At 36.6% G+C, this 27,499-nt stretch overlaps 1 protein-coding gene across 7 annotated transcripts in view; it reads right to left on the reverse strand.

Annotated features, from left to right (window-relative positions):
- The window catches only part of Nt5c2 (5'-nucleotidase, cytosolic II), a 173,404-nt gene that overhangs the window by 67,363 nt on the left and 78,542 nt on the right, over window positions 1-27,499 (reverse strand). For 5 of the 7 annotated variants that reach the window (XM_003474962.5, XM_005005982.3, XM_063244628.1 and 2 more), the window contains one exon: window positions 20,910-21,029. In XM_003474962.5, the coding sequence (XP_003475010.2) occupies window positions 20,910-21,029 (120 nt within the window). Of the gene's footprint in view, window positions 1-4,736; window positions 4,867-20,909; window positions 21,030-27,499 lie in introns of those variants that run through there. The other 2 variants (XM_023567319.2, XM_005005983.4) reach the window with 2 other exon arrangements.

A 27,499-nucleotide genomic window follows, 5' to 3' on the forward strand; every position in this document is an offset into this window, starting at 1 on the left:
ATTTTTATTACGAGAAAGATACTGCTTCAAGGAGACTAAAAGGTAAAAGTAAATCCTACCTGGAAGATGTTAACTTGAATTACAGGTGATACATGACTAGACACAGGCCAATTTCAGAGGTGTATTAGTATGGGAAACTGCACTTTAAAAGTGTTAAAATACGGGCTGAGAATGCTCTTCAGCACCAGGGCACAGGCCTGCCATGCACAAGGTCCTGTGTTCAGTCTCTGGAAGGGGAGAAAGTGATCAAGCACTTAGAGTATAGATGATAATATGTAATGCATACTATCTTTTCACTGAGGATTTCAATGCACATGTCAAGAAGACACATTAAACTCTAGAACAGGGTTAGCTTACTTGTAGAGTGCTCTCCTACCATGTGCAAATCTCTGGATTCAATCTCTAGCACTGAACAACAACAAAAAATAATGTTATCAAAATTTTTAAGGCCAGCATACACCTGTAATCCCAGCATACACCTGTAATCCTCGGGAAGCTGAGGCAGTAGGATTGTGGTGAGTTCAAGACCAGCCTGGGTTACAAAGTGAACTCAAAGCCAGCCTGAAGTGCACAGTGAGATCCTGTCTCAAAAAGCCTAAAAAACAAATAAATAAAATTTCTTTCACCTTCATTTTCAAATGAAACTGTTAATGAGAGCAAATGATGGGACATAAAAGATTAATAAATGGAGAAAAACACACAAAGGGAAAACAAGAACTGATACCAATACTTCTAGAAACACATTTTCAAAAACCTCAAATTAAGACAAGTTTTTCAATCCCCTTCTTTCTATTTTCCTATAAATTGTTTTACTTTTTTGTGTGTTTGTTTGTTTTGATACAGGGTCTCACTATGCAATTGAAGATGGCCTTGAACTCACTTTGTAGCCCAGGTAGCGATCCTTCTGTCTCAGCCTCCTGAGTGTTGAAACTACAAGGGGTACACAACCATGCCCAGCTGTTTTCACCTTTTGTCTATTTGTCTCCAATTTGTGAAAGATCAGTGTACAGAAGATAATTTGTATGCTATCCCAAAATTTCAAGGCTGATGTCTGTGAGACAGAAATTAGAGAAAATATGATTATCCACATTATCATCAGATAACTCTAGTAATAAAAAAGCACTTTAGGATGGGCCTGGGATATAGCTCAGCGGAACAAGCACCTGCCTGGCAAGTGTAAGGTTATGAGTTCAATCCCCAGTAAAATAAATAAATAAATAAATAAATAAAATAAGCATTTTAGGGCAGAGACTATAGCTCAGTGGTAGTATTTTTCTAGCATGTGCATGGCCCTCGACTTGGTCCGCAGAACCACAAAACAAATTTTAAAAAATTCTAACAACCCTATATGACTAACCCGTGTCTCACTGAACACTATACATCACCTTAAATACCATAGTGCAAACCTATACTTTTTCAACGGTGTTCTCTTAAATAATCAACATTTATAAACTTTAATTCAGTAAACTGAGGACTCAATCCCTCACGAACTTTACTGAGATATACTATGCCTATTAAAATAATTTGGCTAGGTGAGGAGGCATGCACCTACAGTCCTGGCTACTCAGAAACCTGAGGCAGAGGACTGCATAAGCCCCAGAGAAAAGCCTGGGCAACATAGTGAGATCCTGTCTCAGAAAAAATAACACTGAAGATAAGTAAATACATAACCCCCATTTTATAACCCCCATTTTACACATAAACTTGTTTTTGGCAACAATATACACTCACATAGTTACCGCCACAATCAATATGTAGTATATTTTCTTTCTATCTACTGAATTCTTTCATGTCAGTTTGCAAAACACTCCCCAACTTCTGGCTCCTAGTTATAGCTGATTGCTGCTTTGTGTCACTGTAATACTCACACAAAAGAAATACAACATTATTTAGCTATGTGTCTGGCTCCTTTAACACTTCTGCGATTCACCCATGTTGTCATATGTATCATCGTCCTTCTGTTCCGCAATACTCTACTTTATGAATACCTATCCAGTTAATTACTAAACTTTTGGGTTGTTTTTGATTTTGACTATTACAAGTAATGCTGGAGAGTCACATACAACTCTGTGTGGATATACGCTTCCACTGCTCTTGGGTAAATATCTAAAATGAAATTACTAGGATCATGATGACTGTTGGTTTAATTTGAAAAGACTGCCAAAACCCTAATAATTTGCACTCGTATCAGCACTGCATGAGAGTCCCAGGGGCTTCACGTTACTGTTTTAATTTCTTCGCAACGCTGGAGATAGAACCTAGGCAGGCATTCTATCACTGAAAAAGCCACGTCCATGTTCTTAATTTTAGCCAAGCTAATGTGTGTGGTTTTACTTTGTATTTCTCTAATAACTAATGATACAGAGCATTTTTGTAAGTGCTTATTTGACATTTCTTCTTTTGAGAATTACATATTCAAATCTTCTGCCTATTTTAACTGGGTTGTCTTACAAGAGCTCTTCACATATTTTGTGCTTTATTACATATAAATAGATTAAGAATATTTTCTCCCATTCTATATTCTGCTGTTGCATTTTAATGATATTTTTTAAAAAGCAGAGGTTTGGTTTTTTTACACTTTGATGAAATCCAATTTATCAATTTTAACTAAAAAATATTTACTTAAGTCAAGATAACTAAGTTTACATTTAGGTATACAATACAATTTAAATCACTTATGTATGGGATTGTCAGGAACAGTGGCATGCGCCTGTAACTCAAGAGGTTGAGGTAGCAGGACTGCTGCCAATTTGAGGCCAGCCTGGACTACGTAAGCAAATCCAGGGCCAGCCTGAACTACATAGTAAGACCCTGTCTCAAAACAAACGAAACCCACTAAAATATTTCACCACTGAATTACCTTGGTTTTATTACTTAAAATCACTTAATTACTATATACATGAGGGTCTATAAACTATTATTTGGTGCCATGCTTTATGGCCATCCGTACAATAATGTTAGGTTTACACAGACTCAAGTACATCTACACTTCACTTACCAATGAATGCTTTTCTCTCTCTCTTTCTGGTTTTTTGAGACAGGGTATGTAATTCAGGTATGTAATGTAATTCAGGGTATGTGATTTGCTATGTAATTCAGGCTGGCCCTCAACTGTGGTGATCCTCCTGCCTCAGCCTCTCAAGTGCTGGCATTACAGGTGTGCACCACTACACTGGGCAACAAGGAGACACATTCTGAGATATGAATTGTTAGCGGATTTCACTGTGTAAACATCAGAGTGTATACTCATACAAACCCACTTATTTCTTAAGATAACAAAAATAACAAAAGCTAATTGGTTTCATTCATATAATCCAGGAATTCCATATATACTTGCTGATTATCTATTCAGACAGTAAAGAAATTGTCTCTTGAGCACCCAGAAATAAACCTACAAGAATATCTCAGTCTAGCATCAATAGACTGAGGCATAGGAGGCTGGGGATTTAGCTAAGCAGCATAAGCGCCTGTCTTGCAAGCAGGCAGTCGTGAGTTCGATCCCTGGTACTGATAAAAACGAAAAAGACAAAAAAAAAAAAAAAAAAAAAAAAAAGACTGAGGTATATATAGATCTATATAGATAGATATCCCTCTTTCTCAGCACAAATTTAATATATATTTTACCACAGAGGAAAAGTTAACATTAGTTACTTCCCCCATAATGAACTACCCAGAAATACAGTACACTGTAAGTATACAAAATAACTTTATAAACAACCACATATACAAAATTGATGAATAAACCAGCATCTGTGAAAATCCTTATAAAAATTGCCTAACAACTGCTGATTTATAATCTGTTCTGGATGGAAAGGAAACATAAATATCTAAGGAGGCAGTCTTCTCAAATTTTCACATTTAAAAGAAAACTCAAAATTCAAGTGATGTCATGCAGTATCTAAAAATAATATAAAATTATTTATGCCCTGGTTATTCTCTTTAATTCGGTAAGATTTAAGAACAGCAGTAAAGTAAGCCAATGTTATTTTGCCCATAATCAATGTATGTTTATATTAAAATACAACATAAGTGCAGGGCTCTGGAACTACTTTTTCAAATGACTAGGAAAAACAAAATTTTACTGCTGTTTTAAATTTCTTTTGAGAGATTTATGCCCCTAACCAAAGGGAATATCTCTCTAAAACCAAACCTATTTGTGAAGGCTAGAAATTAAATAATTAGCACTAGTCATTAATTTGTCACTTATAGTGGTCACAGAACATCAGCAATAATTCAGTCTGAAACACAAAGAGAAAGTAACATAAAAACAATGAAAATATAACAAGTATTTGACATGGAAGGCAAAAGAAATAGATATTTTTTTCTAAATAAGAAAGGAATCATGGGTGCTTTTCATTCAAATCTTTCACACCATTATCTTATGTTGAAATGCCTCTGAATTTTAAAACCATCCAATTCTTTGGCAAACCACCATTACTAGCATTCAATCTTTATAAACATACCTAAAAAACAAAAAATGAGTTTGTAATAAGGTAGACAGGGAATTTGCATCTTACTAACTTCCTATTATGATTATGCATCCGTAACACTGTCTTTCAAACAGCAATAGTAACTATAGAAGATTTACATAAACCACTCTAAGACTGGGGTTGAATTTCCTTCAGTCTCTGCCCTCACATCCACTCAGACTGCCAGCATTGCTTATTAATCTTCCAGCTCACTCAGATGACTCCTCTCCACTGAGAAAATGAGAGAGAGAATAATAACTCACTTACCCTTCCTTAGACATTCTCAAAGGTCTGCTAGCTCTGGATAAGAATACAGCATCCACAAACAAGCGCCACTGATCTTCTGAGAACTGTAGCTCATTTGTTACAGCACACAGAACTGAGGCCCTGAGAGGCCCAACAAATGTGGGCACAGTCCCCGCCCCTAGCCAGGCACTATCCCAGTAACCAAAATCCTCAGCTTCCAATACTTGAAAACCTACTAATAGAAAAAACTGGAGACCAGGAAAAATAATTAATGCCATGACCTGTTTAAGACTGGCCAGTTAAAGAAGGACACAGTCCAAATAGCAAGTCCCCATAGAAGACAGGAATAACAATGGCAAACAGAAGCAGCAATGTACCCCTAATGAGGCCCTGCAACAGAACACAAACAATGTGAGTTTCACAGAACCTAGTTGCCACTCAGTCAAAATCATTTTCGGGTTACTCTGGGGGAAAACACAGAATAAACTATTAATGTTTTAGTTATCATTTTACTTCTTCCTTTAGAAAACAAGTAAGAACTACAGAAAAATAAGTTATGTGCCAATGATACCACAGGGAAAATTAAACATTTCCATATTAAAGTCTTTTTTTCTGATTTTATTAACTACTGTAAAGGACATCTGTATTCACAAATATTTTACTCAATGGTCTGAAATTTTTAGCTCATGTATAAAGATATTTACAGATCTTTGACAAAGGGGAGATAAATGTAGAATACTAGAGGTTAATCCCAAATCTCAAAGCAAGCTGAGATTTAAAAGCAATATCCCCACCTCCTGACCAGCCTAATGCACAGGGATTATGCAACCAGGGAAGGAGCAAACAAGTCTGCTGAAGCCCTGAGAACACTGATGAGGCAAGTAAGCCCCAGGGGTTAACTCAAATGTAAACATATTTTTAAAATGTAAACCTATAATATGTATTGCTTATATGCTGAAAAAGAAAAAAAACTTCATCTCTTTGAACATTACCTAAATATCTTACCATAGTTTCTTTAGCTATTAAAATGTCTAGTCACCAAGATATTAGCAGCACTATTAAACACTATATATTCAAAATAAAATTATTTTCGCCTTCGTTTAGGAAAGTTGTACGGTGTAATGGAAGATAAAAAGCATCACCAAAAAACCTGATTTAAATTCCAGCTCCTCTACTTTCTGGTTTTGGACGCTTAACCAAAGCCTGGGATTTTTAATATATACACTAGAGATAATACCTTGGTAGGGCCCTTGTTGGTCATCAGTAGCACTCAAGGAAGTACTCCAACTTACTTGGAGGTGAGGGAAAGGAAAGTAACCAGACTACCTCACTAATATCTCTTGGAAAGTAACTTTTTAAAAATCCAAATCTTAAATTTCACATAAAATGAAGGACTTACATTGACTTATCATAACAAACTCCATAAACACAAAAATATAAACTGTGAATGAAAAAATGATCTAATCTTTATGCCTGCCAAATTCCCATGGAGCCTCTGGATTTTCAGTTGTAGCGCTAAGCTCAGCATGATGGAAATAAATGAAATTACTATTTTAAGACTTTACTACGGGGCAGAGAGAGGAAAACAAAAATTCTCACTTCAACAGAGGGAGGGTAACACGGGAGTTTCTGGTGCAAAATATATAGCGCTGTCTGAAGATGATTAAGTCTCTCAAACTGCACACATACATTCAACTGACAAGTACTAAATGTCTATATATGAGGTCCCATAATGTAAAGACAAAGGTGACTGCCCCTGATTCTTAAGGAACTCGAGTTTGTGGAAGTGGCTCACTCAGAAACAGTAGTTATAAACCGGCCATGGTGGCTGAACCAAACAGAGAGTAATGCTGGAGTCCAGCCTGTGCAACTCAGCAACTTAGTCAAACCCCTATCTCAAAACAGAGCTAAGAAAGGGGTAAGAGTGGGGGTGGGGCTCAGGGCAAAGGCACTAGGTCCAATCAGCAGTAGTGGGGAAAAAAGGAGGAAAATAAAAAAAATTTTACCAGGAAAAGCAAAATATTTAGGAATAAAATATTTAAAAATAGGTCTCTGGTATGAACACCATTAAGTTTTGAGATCTAAATATATGAAAAGGAAGCCCACAGTCATGGATCAGAAAACAGTGTTATAAAGATAGTAACACTCTTCAAATTGACATATATAAAGTCGATAAAGCCCTGATAAAACTCCAGCTAGATTTTCTTATGAAAATTGACAAGCTGATCCTAAAATTCACAGGGAATACATGAGCCCAAAAACAGCCAAACTAAACCTGATAAAGAACAAAATCAAAGACTCATACCACAATTTCAAAACTCACAGAAAAAGCTACAATCAAGATCACATGGTACTGACATAAGGACAAATAGACAAATGGCATGAAACTGAAAGTCCAGAAATAAACCCATATATCTATGGTTAAATAAATTTTTGGGGGGTGGTCTTTTGAGATAGGGCCTGCCTTTGCAGTTCAGGCTGGCCTTGAGCTCACTTTGTAGCCCAGGCTGCCCTGGAACTCACATCAATCCTGCTTCAGTCCCACAAGTGCTGGGATTACTGGAGTGAGCCACCACAACCAGCAGTTAAATGATTCTTGATGAAAATGCCAAAACCATTCTACGTGCAAAGAACTGTCTTTTCAACAAATAATGCTGAGGCAACTGGACAGTCACATGGAAAAGAATGAATCCCTAACACCTTGCATCATACACAAAAAGTAACACCAAGTATAAAAGCTCGTTGATAGAAAATTTGCCAAGCATATACAAGCCCCTGGGTTCAACTCCTAGTACCAAAAAACAAACAAACAATTACATGCAAAATCTAAAGCTATTAAACTCTCAAAAGAAAGCATGGTCATAAGTCATTGTGAATTCTAATTTTTAAAATGTTCCTTTAGAAACACAAGCAACAAACTGAACATGGTGGTGCAGGCCTGCAATTTCAGCACTCAAGAAGCTGAGGGTAGGAGGACTGCTACAAGCTCCAGAACTGCCTGGGCTACAAAGTGAGCTCAAGGCCAGCTTTAACTACATAGTCAGACCCTGTCTTAGAAAAAAAGAAAGAAAAAAAAAAAAAAGAATCATACACCATATAAGCTTTTCAGGCTAGCTTTAACTCAACATAATTTTTTTTGAGGCATATCAAAATCATTATATGTAGCAATGTTCACTTCTTTTTATTGCTAAACAGGATCACAATGATAGAATAGGGGAAACAAGCTAAAATATCACCTTAATGGGGTATGGTGGCACAAGCCTGTAATCCCAGCACTAGAGAGGCTGAGGCAGGAGGACTACTTCAAGTTCAAGGAAAGCCTGGGATACAAAGTGAGTTCAAGGCCAGCCTGAACTGCAGAACAAGACCCTGTCTCAAAATAAATAAATACAACATAAATAAATATAACACCCTACCAGTCTTTGAATCCTTGTCATTCCTCAGGAATACGGAACACTAATCAAAGCATTAAAATGATATACTTACAAAAAATTAACAGATTTTGATGCTTTACCTCATTCTTCTTATTCTAACAAGACATATCTCCCCTATGTATTAAGAGAACATAGCACTTTAGCATTCAAGAACAACTATTTTTTCCCATGGGATTTTAAACTTACAAAACAGTTATTAAAATGTTAGCAATTTATCCATTTGAGTTTGATTCCATACCAAAATAACAGTTTATTTAGCTTAATAGTACAATTAGAAAGTTGAAGAGTTAGGTAAAGACAAATATTAATGTTCTCACTCATTTGAAAGCTTTAAAATATGTTAATCTCATAGAAGAGGGTACAGTACAACTCAGGAATGGTGCTACACATATGTAATCATTCCAACTACTCAGGAGGCTGGGTTGGGCCAAATTCAAGCCCAGCATGAAAAACCTGGGGAGACACTATCTCAAGACAAAATAATAAGAGCTGGGAAATAAGTGTAGTTGAGTGGTAGAGCTCTTTGCCTGGTAAACATGAGATCAGGTGTTCAATCTCCAGCCTCAAAAAATGAAAAGAGGAAAAGGAGGGGACTGGGAATAAAACTCAGCAGCACAGTACCTGCCTGGCAAGCGCAAGGTCCTGAGTTCGATTCCCACTACCAAAAAACGATGAGGAAGAAGAGTGGGAAGAACAGGAGAAAAAGGACAAGGAGGAAGACAAGAACAAAGTGGGAAAATAATGGTAGTCACTGAAGCTAGAAGGCACAGGGGAAGTGGAAGGTAGGACACTGGTACCAAAATATAAATTACCTAAGAGGTATCACTCTTCCTGAGTTCAATTCCCAATAACAAAACAAACAAACAAAAAAAAGAGGTATGGTTTTAGTATTCTCTAACAGAGAAGACTCACAACAATTTATGATTATACATTTCATAAAGAACTAAAAGAGTTCAAAGGCTCCCAACACAAAGAAATAATAAACATATTTGCTACTGATTTAATGTTTAAAAACTCATCCAAAATATATCTAAATCTAGTGTGTCAAACTATACATAATACAAAATTGTTTTATAACTGTAAACAAAATTCATTTTTATTCCTGAAATATATCTAGCAAATTTGAGAAGAAACCATTATGACTGGTATGACTTTGGAGACTCAAATGTCAATAAAAAAATATAATCTCAAGTCCTTTCAGATAAATATACAAATCCTTTTTAAAAACCTTATTGACAAATTCTATTATCTGTTTTGTTTTGTTGTATAGGGAAGAGAACTCATTATCTTGGGGCTGGGGATTTAGCTCAGCAGCATAAGCGCCTGCCTTGAAAGCAGGCAGTCGTGAGTTCGATCCGATCCCTGTTACCGATAAAAACGAAAAAGCAAAAAAAAAAAGAACTTATTATCCTTATCTTTTAAAATAAGGTAAAAGGGCTGGAGAGAGCACTCAATGGCACAAGCTCCTGTCTGGCAATCATGAGGTTGTGAGTTTGATACCTGTTACCAAAAAAAAGAAAAAGAAAAAAAAAGGGGGTGGGGGAGAAAAAAGGTAAAAGATTGGCTAACAAAAAGTTTACAATCCTATTTACTTATGAATTTTCAATTCCATATTAAAAAACCACTAAATTCATAAACTAATTTTAAAACCACTGAATTCATAAACTAATTTTATAAAAGTTTTGCTGTACTGTACTCATCAAAACTTTAAAAAAAGAAAACAAATACCTGCTTTCCGCATCATGGACACAGCCAATGTGGAGAGTCTGTGAGAACTCTAGTTTTTCCATTCTTGTATTTCACAAGTATATATTCTGATCTGTACTGATCACTATTAGCTTCTAGGTGTTCAGCAAGGAACCGCTTAAGTAATTTTCTAACTTGACTCCTTCAGGTCACTCTGACATCTAACCAGCTCAATCTCTTGACTATATAGCAAAACACAATCTGTGCCTGGTAATTATGCTCAGCCCAAAATACTGAACAACTACAACAAGGAAATGAAGGCGGAACAACAGTCCTCTACATATTTGGAAGGTGAGTTTCTTAATAATGACACACCATTTCATTTTCATATTGAAACTTAAAAACTATTCACTTCATTGTTGTTTGAGACAAGGTCTTCCTATGCAGTTTAAGCTGTCCTTGAACTCACTAGGTGGCCCAGGCTGGCCTCAAATGTTTGGTGATCCTCCTGCTCAGCCCTCATAAGTGCTGGGATTACAGGAGTACACCACTATACCCAGCAAAAGATGTTCTTAAAATATCATACCTGAGGGGCTGGGGATTTAGCTCAGCGGCATAAGCGCCTGCCTTGCAAGCAGGCAGTCGTGAGTTCGATCCCTGGTACCGATAAAAACGAGAAAGACAAAAAAAAAAAAAAAAAAAAAAAAATCATACCTGTAACGTAGTGACACACACATACCCATGTTTAGAGGAAGGAAACTCACAATACCTACATCTTGGAAATGACATCAACAAATGAATGGGTAAAGATAATAGGATATAGACACATAATGGAGTACTACCCTACCATAGAAAAGATGAAAAGAGTTCTTTATGGAGAAATGGATGCACCCTGAGACAATGACACTAAGTAAAATACATCAGGCATAATTACATGTTGCATTGTTTCTCTTATATGAGAAACCCAGAACTTCCAGGGAGGAGTGTACAGCAGATAAACAGCATCTCTAAGATTTGGGGTCCAGAGGCTGGAACATAGCAATGTGAGGAGGAGAAGGAAGTGGGTCCCTGAGACCCACCAAGGATCTGAAGCAAGAATTCAAGCCTACAAGGAGAGCCAAGAAAGACCTCAATGTAGGAGGCAGCAAATGGTGATTCCTCCTTGCACCCATAATCACTGCATGGGGGGGGAGACTCAGACCCGCAGATGCACAGTGACTACTGCCCACCCCAGCGGCCTCCAGAGAGAAACACATCAGTGGAGCAGAGTGGACACAGTGGACTGCAGTGGCTAGTGAGTTATGGGGGTTCAGACGTTCCCCAGGAGAGGGTGACTGGCTGATAGCCATCCTAGACAGGGATCACCTGAGTTCAGAACTCAGAGCAGTTTTGGGCTGTCAGTGTGATGCGAAACCCATTCAAGTCAGCAGGGGGCACACAAAGTGCTGCAGGCTGAACAAATTGGGCTCCAGGCTCACAGCAGGAAACCAGCCTGAACGTAGTAGACTAGAGGTGTGGGCTTACTGGGATTACCCACTACCACCACAACTCTAGGTCGGGCTTGCTGGGATTAATCAACACAGATCTAGACTCTTGTCTGCCCATTCTGTCCACCAGTGACAGTGGAGACACGCACTGAAGTGGGTGTCTTTTTTTTCTTCTTTTTCTACTGTGTTTTGTTTTCTTTTTGTTATTGTTTTTGAGTATGCACACTATTTCTAGTTTTTTGTTGTTGTTTTGTTCCTGTTTCTTTCTTCTCTTTCCCCATCTTTTCTACCAATTTCCCAAAATTCACATAATCTTCCTAAGACCTCCAGCCTTCTAATCTCTTTCTCTTTTTTAGTTCTCTTTTCCCCACTAATCCTTTTTAAATTTTCTCCCCGATGGTAAAATCACCATACAGGGAACATATTTACTGTATACAGGCAGGACATGATAGCTCACACCTATATTCCCAGAACTCAGGAGGTTAATGGAGGAGGATTTCGAAAAATTCAAGGGCAGCCTAGGCTATACAGTGAACTCAGAACCAGCCTGAACTACATAACAAGATCCTGTCTCAAAAAAATAACAAATACACATTTATTGTATATAATTTTCTGATTTGTTTTAGGTTTTGTTATATAACCACAAATATAGTTCATATGATTAAAGGTGGCAAATTAATAGTTACCACAATTTGTCATTTTCTAGGCTGTATTTGATGCTATTCTTACTGCTGACTGTACTACTTTCATCAAAGTGACACAGGTTCTAATCAGTTGTTCTTTCTAGTATGCCAACACTGAGATTGCCTAAGGTTCATAAACAATGCTATAGAGAGGGGCTGGACCAAATAGGCAGCAACTTCTCATCCCCAACGAATTGAAGAAGCAGGATCTTGCAAAAGACTCAAAACCCAAAAGCCAGCTACACCTGGAAGACATCTCTGAGAAGTATTCATTTCCTAAGGGTTCTCAGCACTAGCAATAAAGCTATCTGCCATAAACAATTTATAAGCATAAACCTAGCAATTAAACTAAAAAAGAAAAAGAAAAAGAGAAGGTACCCTTTGGGCACAAGCTTGGGTCCAAGAGACCAAATCCCTTACATTTCTACCATAAATTTGTACTTTAACGTTATAGTAGCATGCTGTGGGTCTCAGTACCTTTCCTTGAGGGATTCAGGAAGTAATGTATCTGTTTATCCACTTGATATGTGGATACAACAAGGTGTGTGCACATGTGCTAAGTGGCAAAACAGGCTTGGGATCCACCTTTATGCTCCATCTGTTTTTATGTATGTTTACCCAAGCATCAGAGAGCTCAACAAATCCACATCACTCCAGGATTTGTTTGGGGAAAAAAAGAACCCAAACCCCAAAAACCAAATATGCTTTCTGGTATCCCAGTTCAGTATAATGGCCCAAGAAAAACTAGAACTGCGAGTTTTGGAGGAGGGTAGAAGTAAATCATCAGATTACTCAGGCATGAATGATAAAGATGATCCATTCCTGTGAAATACATTCTTTCACAACAGAAGAGTGGTGTAGGTGTATGATGATAGTGACGATGACAATGACAACCTTGACACTGGTCATGTAAGTTCCTGTGACAGTGAAACAGGGTTCAGATGAAGTAAACAGCAATGTGAGTACATACTTGACTAACTGAAATGTTGAGAAATGGCCATGCAACCAAATAAAACTATCCAATGTTAGAACTAGGTCCAAAAGTGTGGTGAAGGTCTTCACAGAGTTGAAACACATTGGACAAAATGCCCATATTACCATTCAGTGTGGAAACTGTAAGAGAGGAGATGCTACAAGATGCTGTGAAATACACAAAACCTGGCATATATGTACAATGTTTTGTATTCACCATACTAAAAGGTATTTATTATGACACCTCACTCACTGAAATGAAAACATTCCATATATCTGCTGTGCTTCACAGATTTTTCATGGTGATCACAGAAATGTGAAAGTCTCACAGAAAACCGATTGGTCAAAATATGGCACGAAAATATATGCCCTGTGGATGTGACAACTTATTATGTTTTCAATTTAAACATTTGTCCTGGAACTCAGCCATCAGGTCCTTATTCACACAGTAAAAAACCAAATGATACTGTGAAGAGACTTGTGTCTCCCATCTTCCAAACTAATCAGAATGTGACACTTGACAACTGATGCTACAATTGGTTTCCCATTGATGCTACATTTGCTAACAGAGCACAAGTTCACAAGCACAGGCATTTTATCCAGAAACAGAGCAGAAATTCTAAATGAGACGCTGAAATTCTGGCCAATTTCTTTTTGGACAATGCCTCCAGGTTTGAAAATTCCCATTTTGAGATCTTTAAACCTGAACATCTTAAAAAATAAAATCCTTCTTCAAAACAATCTTTAAATCTCAAAAAGATATAATAAAGGGCTGAGGACTCAGCTCAGTGGTACAGCACCTGCCTGGCAAACGTGAGGTACTGAGTTCTCAGTATCCAAAAAAGAAAAACAAAGATGTAACATTGGCCTTGTATATGCCAAACAAAAGCAAACTGGTACTGCTGATGCCAATGAATCACTGTAATATATACTGACAGGAAAACCTCCACAGAACAGAAGCCTGTGATAGAAACTTTCAGCAACAAAACCAAACGTGGACTAGATGATCATGAGTTCTACAAAAACTATGATGTCAGTTGTAACACAAGTCATTGGCCAATGGTTGTGTCTGCCTCAATCAGAAATGCATGTGGCATAGACAGTTTGATGGTTTACAAAGGAAATAACAAGTGCAAAGTATCACAGAGAAATTTTCTTACAGGATTAAGATTGGAGGTCAAAAGAGACCATTTACAGCAGAGGCAAAACCAAATGTTTCTGCCAGGAGAACTACAAAAAAACTGTAGCACACTGGTGAGCGCAGGATCACAAAGACCTACCACAGGAACAGGAACCAAAAAAGAGGTTGACTGTGCCATATAAGAACATGTAAGAAAACCAAACACAAATGGTCAGTGTAAGCAACAGCTGTGTATGGAACATGCAACTGCCACAGGTGAAAGGTGCCATGGGTGTGACAGCTGAAGCAAAGCTTATTTCTGAGGTAAACTTTTGTGTTTACACTATAGTTCACACAGGTCTTTATTTTTCATGTTATCTTTTAGATTTGGTAAGTAAACAGCTGATGTGAAAATATTGATGTTTATTCTTAGCATAATATATATTAATAACTTGATTAATATTTTATGTGCCTAACTATACACTGTATAACACAGTAAGAACTTTCTGACAAAACAGTAAGACCACCAAGATGTCAAGTGTACCCTATAGGGCCTGGGATTTAGCTCTGAAGTGTAAGTGCCTGCCTTGTAAGCGTGCGGTTATGAGTTTGATTCCTGATACCACACACACAAAAAGTATGTCCTACAAAAAGGCCAGAAAAGCAAAACACATGTGCTGTAAGTGTAAGTGACACGTTGCATGGGATGTGTTGTCGTCATGTGTGCAGGCTGCCGCGGGTGTGATAACTGAAGTAAATGTAGAGTGCTATTGATATTTTTATTGTAGTTCATATGAGAATACATTTCTGATGTTCTTTTTTGGACTTTCTATACCAAAAAGCAATCAATGTTGAAAACTTTGATGCCTTTTTTAATAAATATTCATAAATATTAAAATCTCAATGCTTTATTTTTGTGTTTTAGTTCCCTGTTAAGTACTCATTGTTTAATATAACTCAGGGCCGGGGATACAGCTCAGCAGCACACCACCTGCCTATCAAGCACAAGGTTGTGAGTTTGATCCTCGGTACCAAAGTAATAATAAAAAAAACCCATACAATTAAAATTTGCAATTTATCAATAGAAATATTTTAAACAATATTACTCAGCTATAAAAAAAGATGATTTTGAGGCCTTCATAGGTAAATGGAGACAAGTGAGACTACCCTCAATAAGTGAAATAAATAAGAATATTTATAAATATCACATTGTGTCTCTAGTGTAAAAAGTAATAAGAACTTTAGAGTAATAAAATGCAAAATGTGTAATTGCTATTGCAAAAAAGAGAGGAAAAGAAAGTGCTCTAAAGGATACAACTGCATGTATGTTTACGTGTGTAGGACTGATAACCATATTACTAAGTTTTTGTTGGATCCTTGAATAGAACTGTTTGCAGTCTCACTGTTTGAATGGCCACTTTGTATGCTTTAATTTTGTAACTTATGTGGTATTTTTATACAATGGAGTACTACTCAGCTATAAAGAATGATCACATTGAGATATTTATAAATAAATGGACACAACTTGAGACAATACTCGTAAGTGAAATAAATCAAACTCACATGTATAAATACCATATAGTCTTCCTAGTGTAAGAAATGGTAAGAGTACATAAGATTTTATGATTATCATGATTCCCCATTACGTTGCTTTGAAGCCTTATAATGTTTTCATTCATTACTTGGAATGGTTTTATTCTGGTTTGTTTGATTTTGTTATCTGTGATGGCATTAACAGCTATTTTACAGAAAACAAGACATTATAATAGCCATTGCTGACTTAATATCATCTTGCTTTGAAGTCTTACCATGCTTTTGTTCTTCTGTTTCCATTGGTTGTATCATGTTGTATCTTATTGATTTTATTATGTGTGATAGTATAAACAAAATTTTTATGGAAAATGGGACAATATAGCAGCCACTGTTCTTCTTCAGTTATTTGGTTCTGAATGCCCTGTAATACTTTCATTCTCTTGAATGCTTTTATACTATTTTGTTATGTTTGATACTATTGTATGTGAAGATATGCTCAACTATTTCAAAGAAAGAGACATTATGGTAGCTACTGTTAATATCGGGTTGTCTTGTGTTGAAGTGCTGTGTTGCTTACATTGTTCTGTTCTGATCTTCTTTGTTCTGTCCTCTTTTGTCTTAATCTCTTTAAAATAAAAAAATTTAAAAAATAATTTTGCAACTTGAACAACTATTTCTAAGAAGACAATATGTAATTTATCAACTAGTGATTTCTTACTATTTTTAAAAATTATTTATTATTTCTACCCTTTTTTGTTTTGCTTTTTTTTCCTCTTGAAATAAAATTTAAAAAAATAAACAAACATGGTTCCGGGGATTTAGCTCAGTGGCGTAAGCACCTGCCAGGCAAGCACAAGGTCGTGAGTTTGATTCCCGGTACAAAAAAAAAAAAAAAGAATAAACATGGGTCTGACAGATATACGTCTATATGCCTTAATAACAAAATTAGTCTTACACTCCAAGGGCTACACAAGATACAACCCAGACTTACAGCTCACCAAAGGCAAACCCAGGGGGCAATGAGTAGAACAATTCAAAAGCCACCCACCTGGACTCTCTGAAGTGGTAACAGCTTAAGTAACAAAGCACATGAGAAGGCTCTAGAAAAAAATCAAATCGGGAATAATTTCTCAGAGGCTGGGTGTGGTGGTGCCCATCTGTAGTTCCAGCACCACAGAGGCTATGCCATGAGTACTGCCCCAGTTCTAGATAAGCCTGAGCCACACAGTGTCTTCAAGGCCAGTCTGAAGCACACAACGAGACTGTCAAAGTAACAAAACAGATAGACAGACAAAGAAAGACAAATAGAGAAAAGAAAAAACAAATTCTCAGATAACTACAGAGACAGTGACCATAATAAAAAGACACATTCAGTGACTCTAGAGCAGATACGTATTTTTAAAAAATAAAAGAGCTTAGGTAAATGATGGAAACCATGAATGTCCAACCTAGGAAAGAAATGGTACATTTCAATGGTACAGATTATTCAAACAGATAAAAATTCCATTGAAAGTATACATAGCAGAATGAACCAATGTGAGGACAGAATATCAGGTATAGAGGACAGGATTCCAGTCAGCAATCATGAAAAGAAAGATGCCTTAAAAAAAAAGCAAGAGACCACAAAAGATTAATCCAATGGCTGCTAGACAAAAGCAAAGAATAATATACAATTGAGCTGAGTCAATGAGAAAGCAGGAAACAGTGCACACAACATAACAAAACCTATTCATATAAGCAATGGCAGAAAAATTTCCAAGAAGTGAAAGAGTTTGACGTACAGGTAAGTGTGGCATACAGAACTCCACTTAGTCATGATTCAAAAAAATAAATAAATAAAGTCTACACCATGGCATGTAACAGTCAAGATTCTAGAAATTCAACACAAGAATAGAATATTAAAAGCTATCAGAGAAAAGAAACAAATTACCTGTAAAGGAAATATCATCAGAATCACAATAGACTTCTCAACACAAACCCATATGAACAGTTTAGAGTGAAGTATTTTAAGCCCTTAAAGAAAATAACCTCCAACCCAGACTAATGCACCCTGAAAAACTATCTTTCAAAATTGATGAAGAAATAAGATACTTCCATAACAAAGAACACCTGTAGAAATTCATGACCACCAAACCTGCACTCCAAAATGATCTGATGGACTAGAAAAAGATAACCAGGACTGTAATTCCATGAAGCCCAAAAGAATGAATCTACCAGGCAAGGCAAGTAATTAGAGGGGAGAACAGGAAAGTAACATGACAAGGATAAGTCAAAACATATCAGTCATAACTATCAATGTAAATGGTCTTGATTCACCAATCAAAAGATATAAACTAGAAGAATGGATCAGGAAGCAAGATCCAATGATATGCTGCATATAAGAATCACATTTAATTCAAAAATAAATTAATACACTAAAAGTCTTATGTGAAAAACACAAAGTATAAATCATTCATAAAACAAAATAAATGATGATACAGAACAGGCAGGTAGGCCTTTTGCAGATTAGAAAAGAGACATATTAGCTCAGCAGCATCAGCGCCTGCCTTGCAAGCAGGCAGTCACGAGTTTGATACCCGGCACCAATAAAAAGGAGAAAGACAAAAAAAAAAAAAAAAAAAAAGAAAGGAGACATATGGGTGGAGGGAGAGGAAAAGGAGGAAAGGGGAAGGGAAAGTAAAAAGATCCAAATGCAATATGTATATGCATTAACTTCCACAATGAATGCATTCATTATGTATCACAAATATATACTAACAAAATAAAGTTAAACAGAAAAAAGAAAAAAACCTAGAAATTAGTTGTATATTTACTTAACCAAGAATATTTAAATTCTTCTAAAATTCTAAACCATTACATACAATATATATTTTCTGATAATGATCATCATACCCTGAATAATTTAAACAATGAAAAATCACCAACTCAAATGGGTTAACTAGAAAACTACAATAAATGTCTTCTAAATGGTTTCTATTAAAATTATGTAAGCAAACAGCAGTCAGGTGTCGTGGCACACACCTGTAATCCCAGCACCCTGGAAGACTGAGGCAGGAGGATCAGCAAGTTCAAGCCCATCCTGGGCAACCTAGTAACTCAGTCAAACCCTGTCTCAAAAGAAAACAGAGAGGGAGGGGAGGGGATAGGAATGTGAGGCCCTGAGTTAATCCCCACCCCCATGAAGGGGTGTGTATGAGGAGTACTGTTAGAAGAAACAAATTCAGCAGATCTACTGTAAATGTGGTGACTACACTTAGATATCTCTTAATTACTAAAGCAGATCTTAAGTGTTATCACAAAAATGATATGTGTGCCTGTTAGTTAGCTTCATTTAGCCAGTCTAAAGTATAGCTATTTTTAAGCAAGTTTAAAATTATAAGCATATAAACATTTTTGTCAATTTAAAATATACAGCTTTTAGCTGGACATGGTGGCACATGCCTGTAATCCTGGCACTTGGGATGCTCATTGAGGCAGAATGGCTGCAAGTTCCAGGCCAGCCTGAACTACACAATGAGACCTTGTTCTGAATACATAAATAAGACTTCTAAGAAAGCAAATGTAAAAAAAAAAAGATGAGTGTAAACGTTTGCATAGGTACAATAATCCAAGTTTTTATATTTAAAATAATTTTGCAATGACCTAAAAATTTTAACCCTTGACACTTTTTCTATCATTTCTATTGGCTCAAATTGAACAAATACACAGTTCAATGAAGAATGTGCAGTACAGGGCTTGTCTAAAGTCTTCCGGGAAATATTCCAATTAAGTTACAAATACGTTCAAGGTATGACATATTAAATACAGTTAAGATTTTACTAAATGATGTTTTCTAAAAACCTAATGCTTGCTAGGTGATGTCACTCGATTAGATAATTCAAGTTTTTGTTTTTAATGCTAAAAATGTTACATCCTAACCAAATGTATACTTTATAATACAAAAGTGAGCAAATAGTTAGAAATAGAGAATCTTTCTATATAACATATATATTTTGGTTTTATTTACACAGGTTCACAAAAACTGTGTTTTATACTTTAATTCCCATGATACACACCAACATGTCTCACACAAAGAAGATAATCACCAACACCTCACTGAGCAATTTGGAGTTTTCATAGGAACCAGAAATGTTTCCACCTTTACAGGATTTAAAGAGTAACAACCTAGTAGCCAGAAATGCTACACTAACATACCATAAGGTTAGTACTGCTCCAACCATTTGGGCTGGGAATTTAATCAGCTCAGCAGCGTAAGTGCCTGCCGGACAAGCATAAGGTCCTGAGTTCAATCCCGATATTAATTAATTAATAAATAATTTAAAAAATAAAAATGAAACTGCTTGTAAAGCAACTTTTGCTCAATACCCAACTACTTTCTTCAAAATATTAACAGAGACAATAAAATGCTACCTGATTCTGATTTAACTTTTCTACACAGAAGGAAGTCGAATCAGAATTATTATTTTTGTGTCTGCTTATGAAACCTTACCTGTACAAATCAGTTTAACCATTTCCAGTAAGCATTTTTAAATAATATTAATTTCTTTTTTTCACTACCCTAGAAAGAATTAAGCAATTGCAGCCAGGTGTGGTGGTGTACACCTATAATCCTAGCACTTGGGAGGCTGAGACAGGAGAATCACTGTAAATTTGAGACCAGTATGGGCTACAAAGTGAGCTGAAGGTGACCCTGAACTGCATAGTGAGACCCTGTCCCAAAAAGAAAAAAATGAGCAGTTGTAAGTTGTTTTATTCTTTTAATTTTAAAATATTTTTTGTCCTTTTGACAGGGTTTCACTATGCAGTTCAGGCTAACTCAAAAGCAACCCTTCTGCCTCAGCCTCCCAACTGCTGGGATTGCAGGTGTACGTGTTTGTAAATTTTAGACTCACACTTCCTAGAGTTAAGAATTGTTTTAGCACAGCAAATATATAGAATTTCTACTTACTGCATATTCCCAGAGTGAGAAGCCAAGAAGGAGGTAGTATGGCTCCTATCTATCCCATATATTCACTAAAACTGTAAATTTCTAATTCTTGTCAAAAAACAAAAGATTTCTGAATGTATTATGTACTTCTGATACAATTTTAAAAACCTGGCTAAAAGTTATTATCAGTTTATGGTAAATGTCAATTAAGAATTTCATTCTCGGGGACGGGGATTTAGCTCTGTGGCAGAAGTGCCTGCCTGGCAAGCATGAGATCGTGATTTCGATCCCCAGTACCAAAAAAAAAAAAAAAAAAAAGCTATTCTGAAGGTTAAATAGTCAAAATACTTACCGATGATAGGCTTCTCGCCGATACTTTTTTAAGGCATGCTTATCCATATTTGCAGGCATATCTGCTGCATTCTGTAACCGATCACTCCAGGAGGTTGTCATTTTAGTTGTATGCTGAATTCTAGAAAAGAAAATCAGTATTGAGTAGTTTAAGATTGGCATCAGTGTTCTCATATCTGTTTTAATATTAGAAAAAAATCTAGCTTTCTAATAATCTAATAACTATAACAATAATTATCAAAACGTACTGAGTACTTTGTTAAATACTGAAAGATGTATTTCTAAACTATGTGAATTTAAGAAGAATAAACTAGGAGAGAAAAGCCAGAGTCTCCTGAGAATCGGCCATGCTGGGACTTAGGAAACCAACCAAGAAATCAACCAGCCAGCCTTTCTGGCAAGCCATACAAGCCGCAGGGGTTCCAGGGAGAGAAAAACCAGACAGTCCTTCCCATGAGCCTACCAGCACGCAGGCTGAGAATCAAACACGGTCCATGTTGTGTGTGTCCCCTCTGCCCCTGATCCCACCTTACCATAAGCAACCAGTGGTCCGGAGACAGGCTAAATTGATAGCAATTCAGGTATATAAAGCAACTAAATGCTTGTATTGCTTGGTTGATTTTGCAGGCCTGCCTTGGGCCAATGGTCTGAGCATCTCTTGGGAGGATGACAGTATGCAATATAGCAAATACAGGGGATTTTCTTATATCCTGTCTTTGAAATCAAATATTGTTTTCACTATTTTGCTTTTTTCTGATTTTTTTTTGCTTTATTCAGTATTCTGTTTTGATTTGCTTTATGATGTTTTGTTACTGCTATACCTGATGAAATGGACAACTACTGTGAAGACAACAAGATATACTATGGTAGTTGTTGTTGTTTTCCTAGTATTCTGCTTTGAAGTTCTGTACAATTTTGCTGCATTGTTTTGACTGGCTTTGTTCTGTCATGTTTGGTTGGATTTTACTATCTTTAAAATTTAAAAAAATTTAAAAAGGAATCAACTGTAAATTTAGGAAAATAATTTTATACGGTAAACTGTACACAGAAAGATCATACACAATACTTTCAAATTATTAAGCATGGCTACCAATAATCATTAATTTTAATCCTCTACAAAAGAAACATCATGTAATTTTAAATTAATATACGTTATAGAAACGGACAAAGTAAGCAAACTTTTTTCTTGTCTTTTTGAGACAAGGTTTCACTGTGCAGATCAAGCTTGCCTAGAACTTACTTTGTAGCCCAAGCTAGCCTTGAACTCTCAGCAATCCTCCTGCCTAGCCTCCTGAGCGCTGGGATTACAAGTGTGTGATACCACATCTGGCCCAAATCAGGTATTTTTTTAAAAATCTGTGAACATGAAGATAAGCCACTGTTCAAAACAAGATAGAAAAAAAGACAAATATTAACAACATATTAGCTGGGCACGATGGAGTACACCTATAATTCCTGAACTGGGTGGGGGCCCTGAAACAAAAGGATCACCATGAAGAGTTTAAGGCTAGCCTGGGCTACACGGTAAACTCGAGGCCAGCCTGGGCTACACAGTGAACCCAAGCCAGTCTGAGCTACACAGTGAAAACCTGGATTAAAAAAAAAAGGGGGACCAGGTATTTAGTTCAGTGGCATAAGCGTCTGCCTGGCAAGTGCAAGGTTGTGAGTTCAATCCCTGCAACAGGAAGAAAAAAAAAAAAAGCCAGGTATGGTGGCACAGCACTCAGGAAGCTAAGGCAAGAGGATTGTTTCAAGTTCAAGGTTCAAGACCAGCCTGGGCTACAAAGTGAGCCCAAGGCCAGCCTAAACTGCACAGCAAGACCCTGTCTCAAAAAGATGACAAAAAAAAAAAAAAAATCAGTGGGTTGTGCAACATTATGTGTCAATGCCATCCACAAAGGAAAAGGGACAAGAGAGGGAAAAAAGTACTTAAAATAGTAAACAATTTCCCATAGTCAATTAAATTATGAACCCGTGTAGATCCAAGATGTTAGCAAATCCCAAGTACACAAAACAGAAAGACATGTACATAAATTTATAATCAAATTCATTAAAAACAGTGATGAGAGAATATTAAAACCAACAGCTCAAAGGTAGGTATGAGAGAAACAGAAGTACACAGTTATTTAGGTGTTTCTTTCTTTCATCTTTTTGAAGCAGGATCACACTATGCAGTTCAGGCTGCCCTTGAACTCACTCTGTAGCCCAGATTGGTCCCAAACATGCAACAATCATCTTGCCTCAGTGCTGGGATTTCAGGCATGCATCACCACACCTGGCTACTATACATTTTGATCCATATTTTCACTTTTGGTTTCTCACATCAGAGAAACAATACAGTATTTGAACATGTATGTCTGATTTCACTGAAGAATATGATCTCAAGGTGCATCCATTTAGCTAGAGATGTCTCAAGCTTATTCTTCTTTATGGCAGAGAAGTACTCCACTGTATTAAAAAAAATCCACATCTTTATCCATTTATTGGTTGACAGGCATTTGAGTTGTTTCCAAGATTCAGCTATTATAAACTGTGTCACTATAAACATGCTGTGCATATATCGCTGTGGTCTGATGTTTTAATTCTTCCAGGAAGATACCAAGAAGGAGAATAACTGGGTCGAATGAAACCTCTACTTTCAGTTTTTTGAGGAATCGCCACACTGATTTCCAGTGGTTGCACCAGTCTGCACTCCGACCAACAGTGGAGAAGGGTTCCTTTTTCCCCACAGACCCAGCAGCCTTGTTGTTGGTTGATTTCTTGATAACAGTCATTCTTTCTAGCGTGAGACAGAATCTCAGTCTGTTTTAATTTGCATTTCTCAAATGACCACTGATCTTAAACATTTTTACATATTTTTTTGCCCTTTCTACTTTTTCATCTGAAAAAGTACCTGTTAGTCTCAGATGCCCATTTTTTGATGGGGTCTTTAAATCACAGGGTTTTTGATTTTTTAAAATTCTTTATATATTGTTATATATATATTCTATCATATATTTTGTTAGTCTTTTGTCTGAATAATAACTGGTAAAAATATTTCCCATTGTGTGGATTGTGTCTTCACTCTGTTGGTGCTTTCTTTTGCTATGCAAAAGCTCTTTCACTCATTTTATTTTTTCTTTTTTTGGTACTAGGAATCGAACTCATGATTCAGTATTTGCCAGATAGAAGGTTCTGCCACAGAGCTAAATCCTCAGCCTGAAAAAGCTTTTTAATAAGATGATACCCTACTTCACAACTGTTTAGATTCTTAAAATACACATTAAATAGAATATTACTTGAAGGCAGACTGTGACAAGATAAAGACTACCCACACTAAAAGAAAACAAAACAACCTAAATTATACCTGGTAAGGCCTTAAAAAGGAGATGAATTGGAATCAAAAAATAATCAACTCAAACGAAAAGTTTTTAAAAAGGAAACAACAGATGCAATACCAATATGAGGTAGTAGACTATTAAACATAGAAATAACCACATTACAATGTCTAAATACTAAAGGCCTTGTGATTATCAGACACTGAATTTTTAAAAAGCAAGAACCAACCATAATCTGCCTACAGGAAACCCACTTTGTTTTTTGTTTGTTTGTTTTTCTTTTTTCCAGTACCGGGGATCGAACTCACGACTGCCTGCTTGCAAGGCAGGTGCTTGCTGAGCTAAATCCCCAGCCCCCTAGGAAACCCACTTTGAAAATGAAGGCATACATGTATCACACTAATTCTAATCAAAATAATGCAGGGATGATTTTATTAATATTAGGCAAAATTGCCCGGCATGGTGGCACACACCTGTCCTAACACTTGGAAGGCTGAGGCAGCAGAACTCTGCCATGAGTTCCAGGCCACTATGGGCTACATGAGTAAGTTTAAAGCCAGCCTCAGCTACACTGAGAACTGAAACCCCGTCAAAAAAAATAGGCAAAATCACCAGCAGAATGGCACACACCTATAATCCTAGAACTCTGAGAGGCTGAGGCAAAATAGCAAACTTAAGCACAGCCTGGGCAACTTTAAGGACTTGGTGATCCTATCTCAAAATACAAAATAAAAGACTGAGGAATACAGTTCAGTGTAAACTTGTGGATGAGGAAGGAATCAAAATAATTCCCTAAGGCTGGAGGTACAGCTCACAGAGTGCTTGCCTAGCATTACAAGAGTTAATTCCCAGCACCCCACAAGCAAGCAGTAATGGAAAAGATGATTTTCAAAAGATACAGGAATTGGACATGGTAGTGCACACCTATAATCCCAGCACTCAGCTGAGATAGGAGGATCAATCCAAATTCAGAAGGATCATTCCAAATTTGAGACCAGCCTGGGCTATAAAGTGAACTCAAGACCAGCCTGAACTGTATAGTGAGACCCTGTCTCAAAAAGACCAAAAAAAAAAAAAAAAAAAGGATATAGGAATATAAGAAACAAATAGCAAAATGGAAAAAGATCTCCCTTATCAGTAATTACTTTAAATGTCAATGGATTATAATTTCCCATCAAAAGGCAAACTCTGAACCAAGCATGGTGGCCCATATCTGGAATCATAGCTACCTGAGAGGATGAGACAGGAGAACTGTAAGCTCAAGGCCAACCTAGCCACTTAGCAAGATTCTGTCTCAAAATTAAAAACATAAAAAGAGGTTGAGTGTCTAGCTCAGTGGCAAAACTCTTGCTTAGCATCCACAAGGCTGGGGTTCCATCTACAGAATCATTAAAAAATAAAACAGAAGTAAAAGTGATACCACTGTAGATTCCACAAATATTTAAAGAATTAGGGAATATTATTAAAATCTATGGCAACAAATTCAACAATTTGAGATAATGGAAAAATTCTGTTAGGAAAAGTAAACTGCAGTTTACAATCTTCCCACAAAGTCATCTCTAAGCTCAGATGGCTTTACTGAGGAATTCTATTAGTATTTAAGGATGAAGGACCTATAAACTCTACAACCTCTTCTAGAAAACTGAAGCAAAGAAACTATTTTCCAGCTTTCTGTTAAAGCCAAAGTCAAACACATGAAAAAGAAAATGTACCAATACTGCTAATGAACATGGGCATAAAAACTCTTAACTTTTAGATAACCTAATTTAATAAATTAAAAGAATGATACGTCATGAGTAAGTACAATCAAGCACAGGAAACCGGCATAATTAAACATTGTATTGTGATCATTCACTGTGCCCCTCAGGACACAGCCCCAGGTTCCAACTCGGAACGCCCTCCCACACACATGCACACATAAAGGGCTGAGAATATATCTTAGTGACAGAGCACTTGGCTAGCATGTTCAAGGACTCTGGGTTCAATCTTCCAGGACTAGAAGAAAAAACTGAAATGTGAACTTTCTTTTCAACAGCACCTACAAACATACTAATACTCAACTTGAAGACAATGTTGTCCTTATAAAATCAGGAACAAAGATTTACTCTCTCACCATTGCTTCTCAATGTTATATTGGAAGTTTTATTCTAGCCAGTATAATCAGTCAAGAGAAAGAAAGAAAATGCAGCCAGATCAGAAAGAAAAAAAGTAACCCTGTGATATAGATGACATCAGAACCTACAGAAAGTTACCAGAATCAACCGTGTTTAATCAGGCTATTAAACCCAAGATCAGTACACAGAAATGAACCTTTCTCTTTTTTGACAGGGTTTTGCTGTTCCCCAGGCTGATCTCATCCTGAGCTCAAGTGATCCTCCCACCTCAGCCTCCAGAGTGGCTGGGGCTTTGGCATGTGACACCACACCTGGCTTAAATTCTCATATGCGCTACTTAACGCAAACAGTCAAACACTTTGAACCACTTTCAAAAGCATCAAGAATATAAATACACAGGGATAAATTTGACAAGTGATATATGCTACTTTTGTACACTAAAATTACAAAGTACTACCAAGTAAAATTAAAGCAATGGAGAGACATACTATATTCATGGAAGTTAGACATAATACTGGTAAAATATCAATTATCTTCAATTTCATTACATTATGCAGGCTTTACTACAGAAACAAAACTCTCCTGAGATTCATACAAAAATGTAGAGGCTGAGGATATAGCTCAGCAGTGCAGTGCCTGTGTGGTAAACACTAAGTCATGAATTTGATCTCTGGTACCAAAACAAAACAAAATGAAAAGAAAAGAAAAAGTAAAGTAAAAGACCCCAGAATAACTTTTACAAACTCAGAGAAAAAAAATTTAGACTTACCCTACTTGATCTCAGAACTTACTATAAAGCTACATAATTGAGACAGTGCAATGGTATAAAGATGGGCTTATGAAACAGGACAGATAAACGCATATATAATCCAGAGATAGACAAAAGTGTGTGTATATATATATGTGTGTGTGTATATGTATATACACATGTTTTATACTTCACAAAATGAAAAAGTAATTTAAGAGAATCTTCTAAATTACTAGCTCTCTACAGAGAGATATGTTCATTATCTTGAGTATGACAATGGTTTCATGGGTGTATACATATGTCAAAATTACATGATCTTAAAAATACAGGGGGCTGGGGATTTAGCTCAGTGGCATATGCGCCTGCTTTGCAAGCAGGCAGTCGTGAGTTCGATGCCTGATACCGATAAAAA

The sequence above is a fragment of the Cavia porcellus genome, unplaced genomic scaffold (assembly GCF_034190915.1).
Source record: "Cavia porcellus strain 051 isolate PalLab524CR breed Dunkin Hartley unplaced genomic scaffold, mCavPor4.1 scaffold_2, whole genome shotgun sequence".
NCBI lineage: Eukaryota > Metazoa > Chordata > Mammalia > Rodentia > Caviidae > Cavia > Cavia porcellus.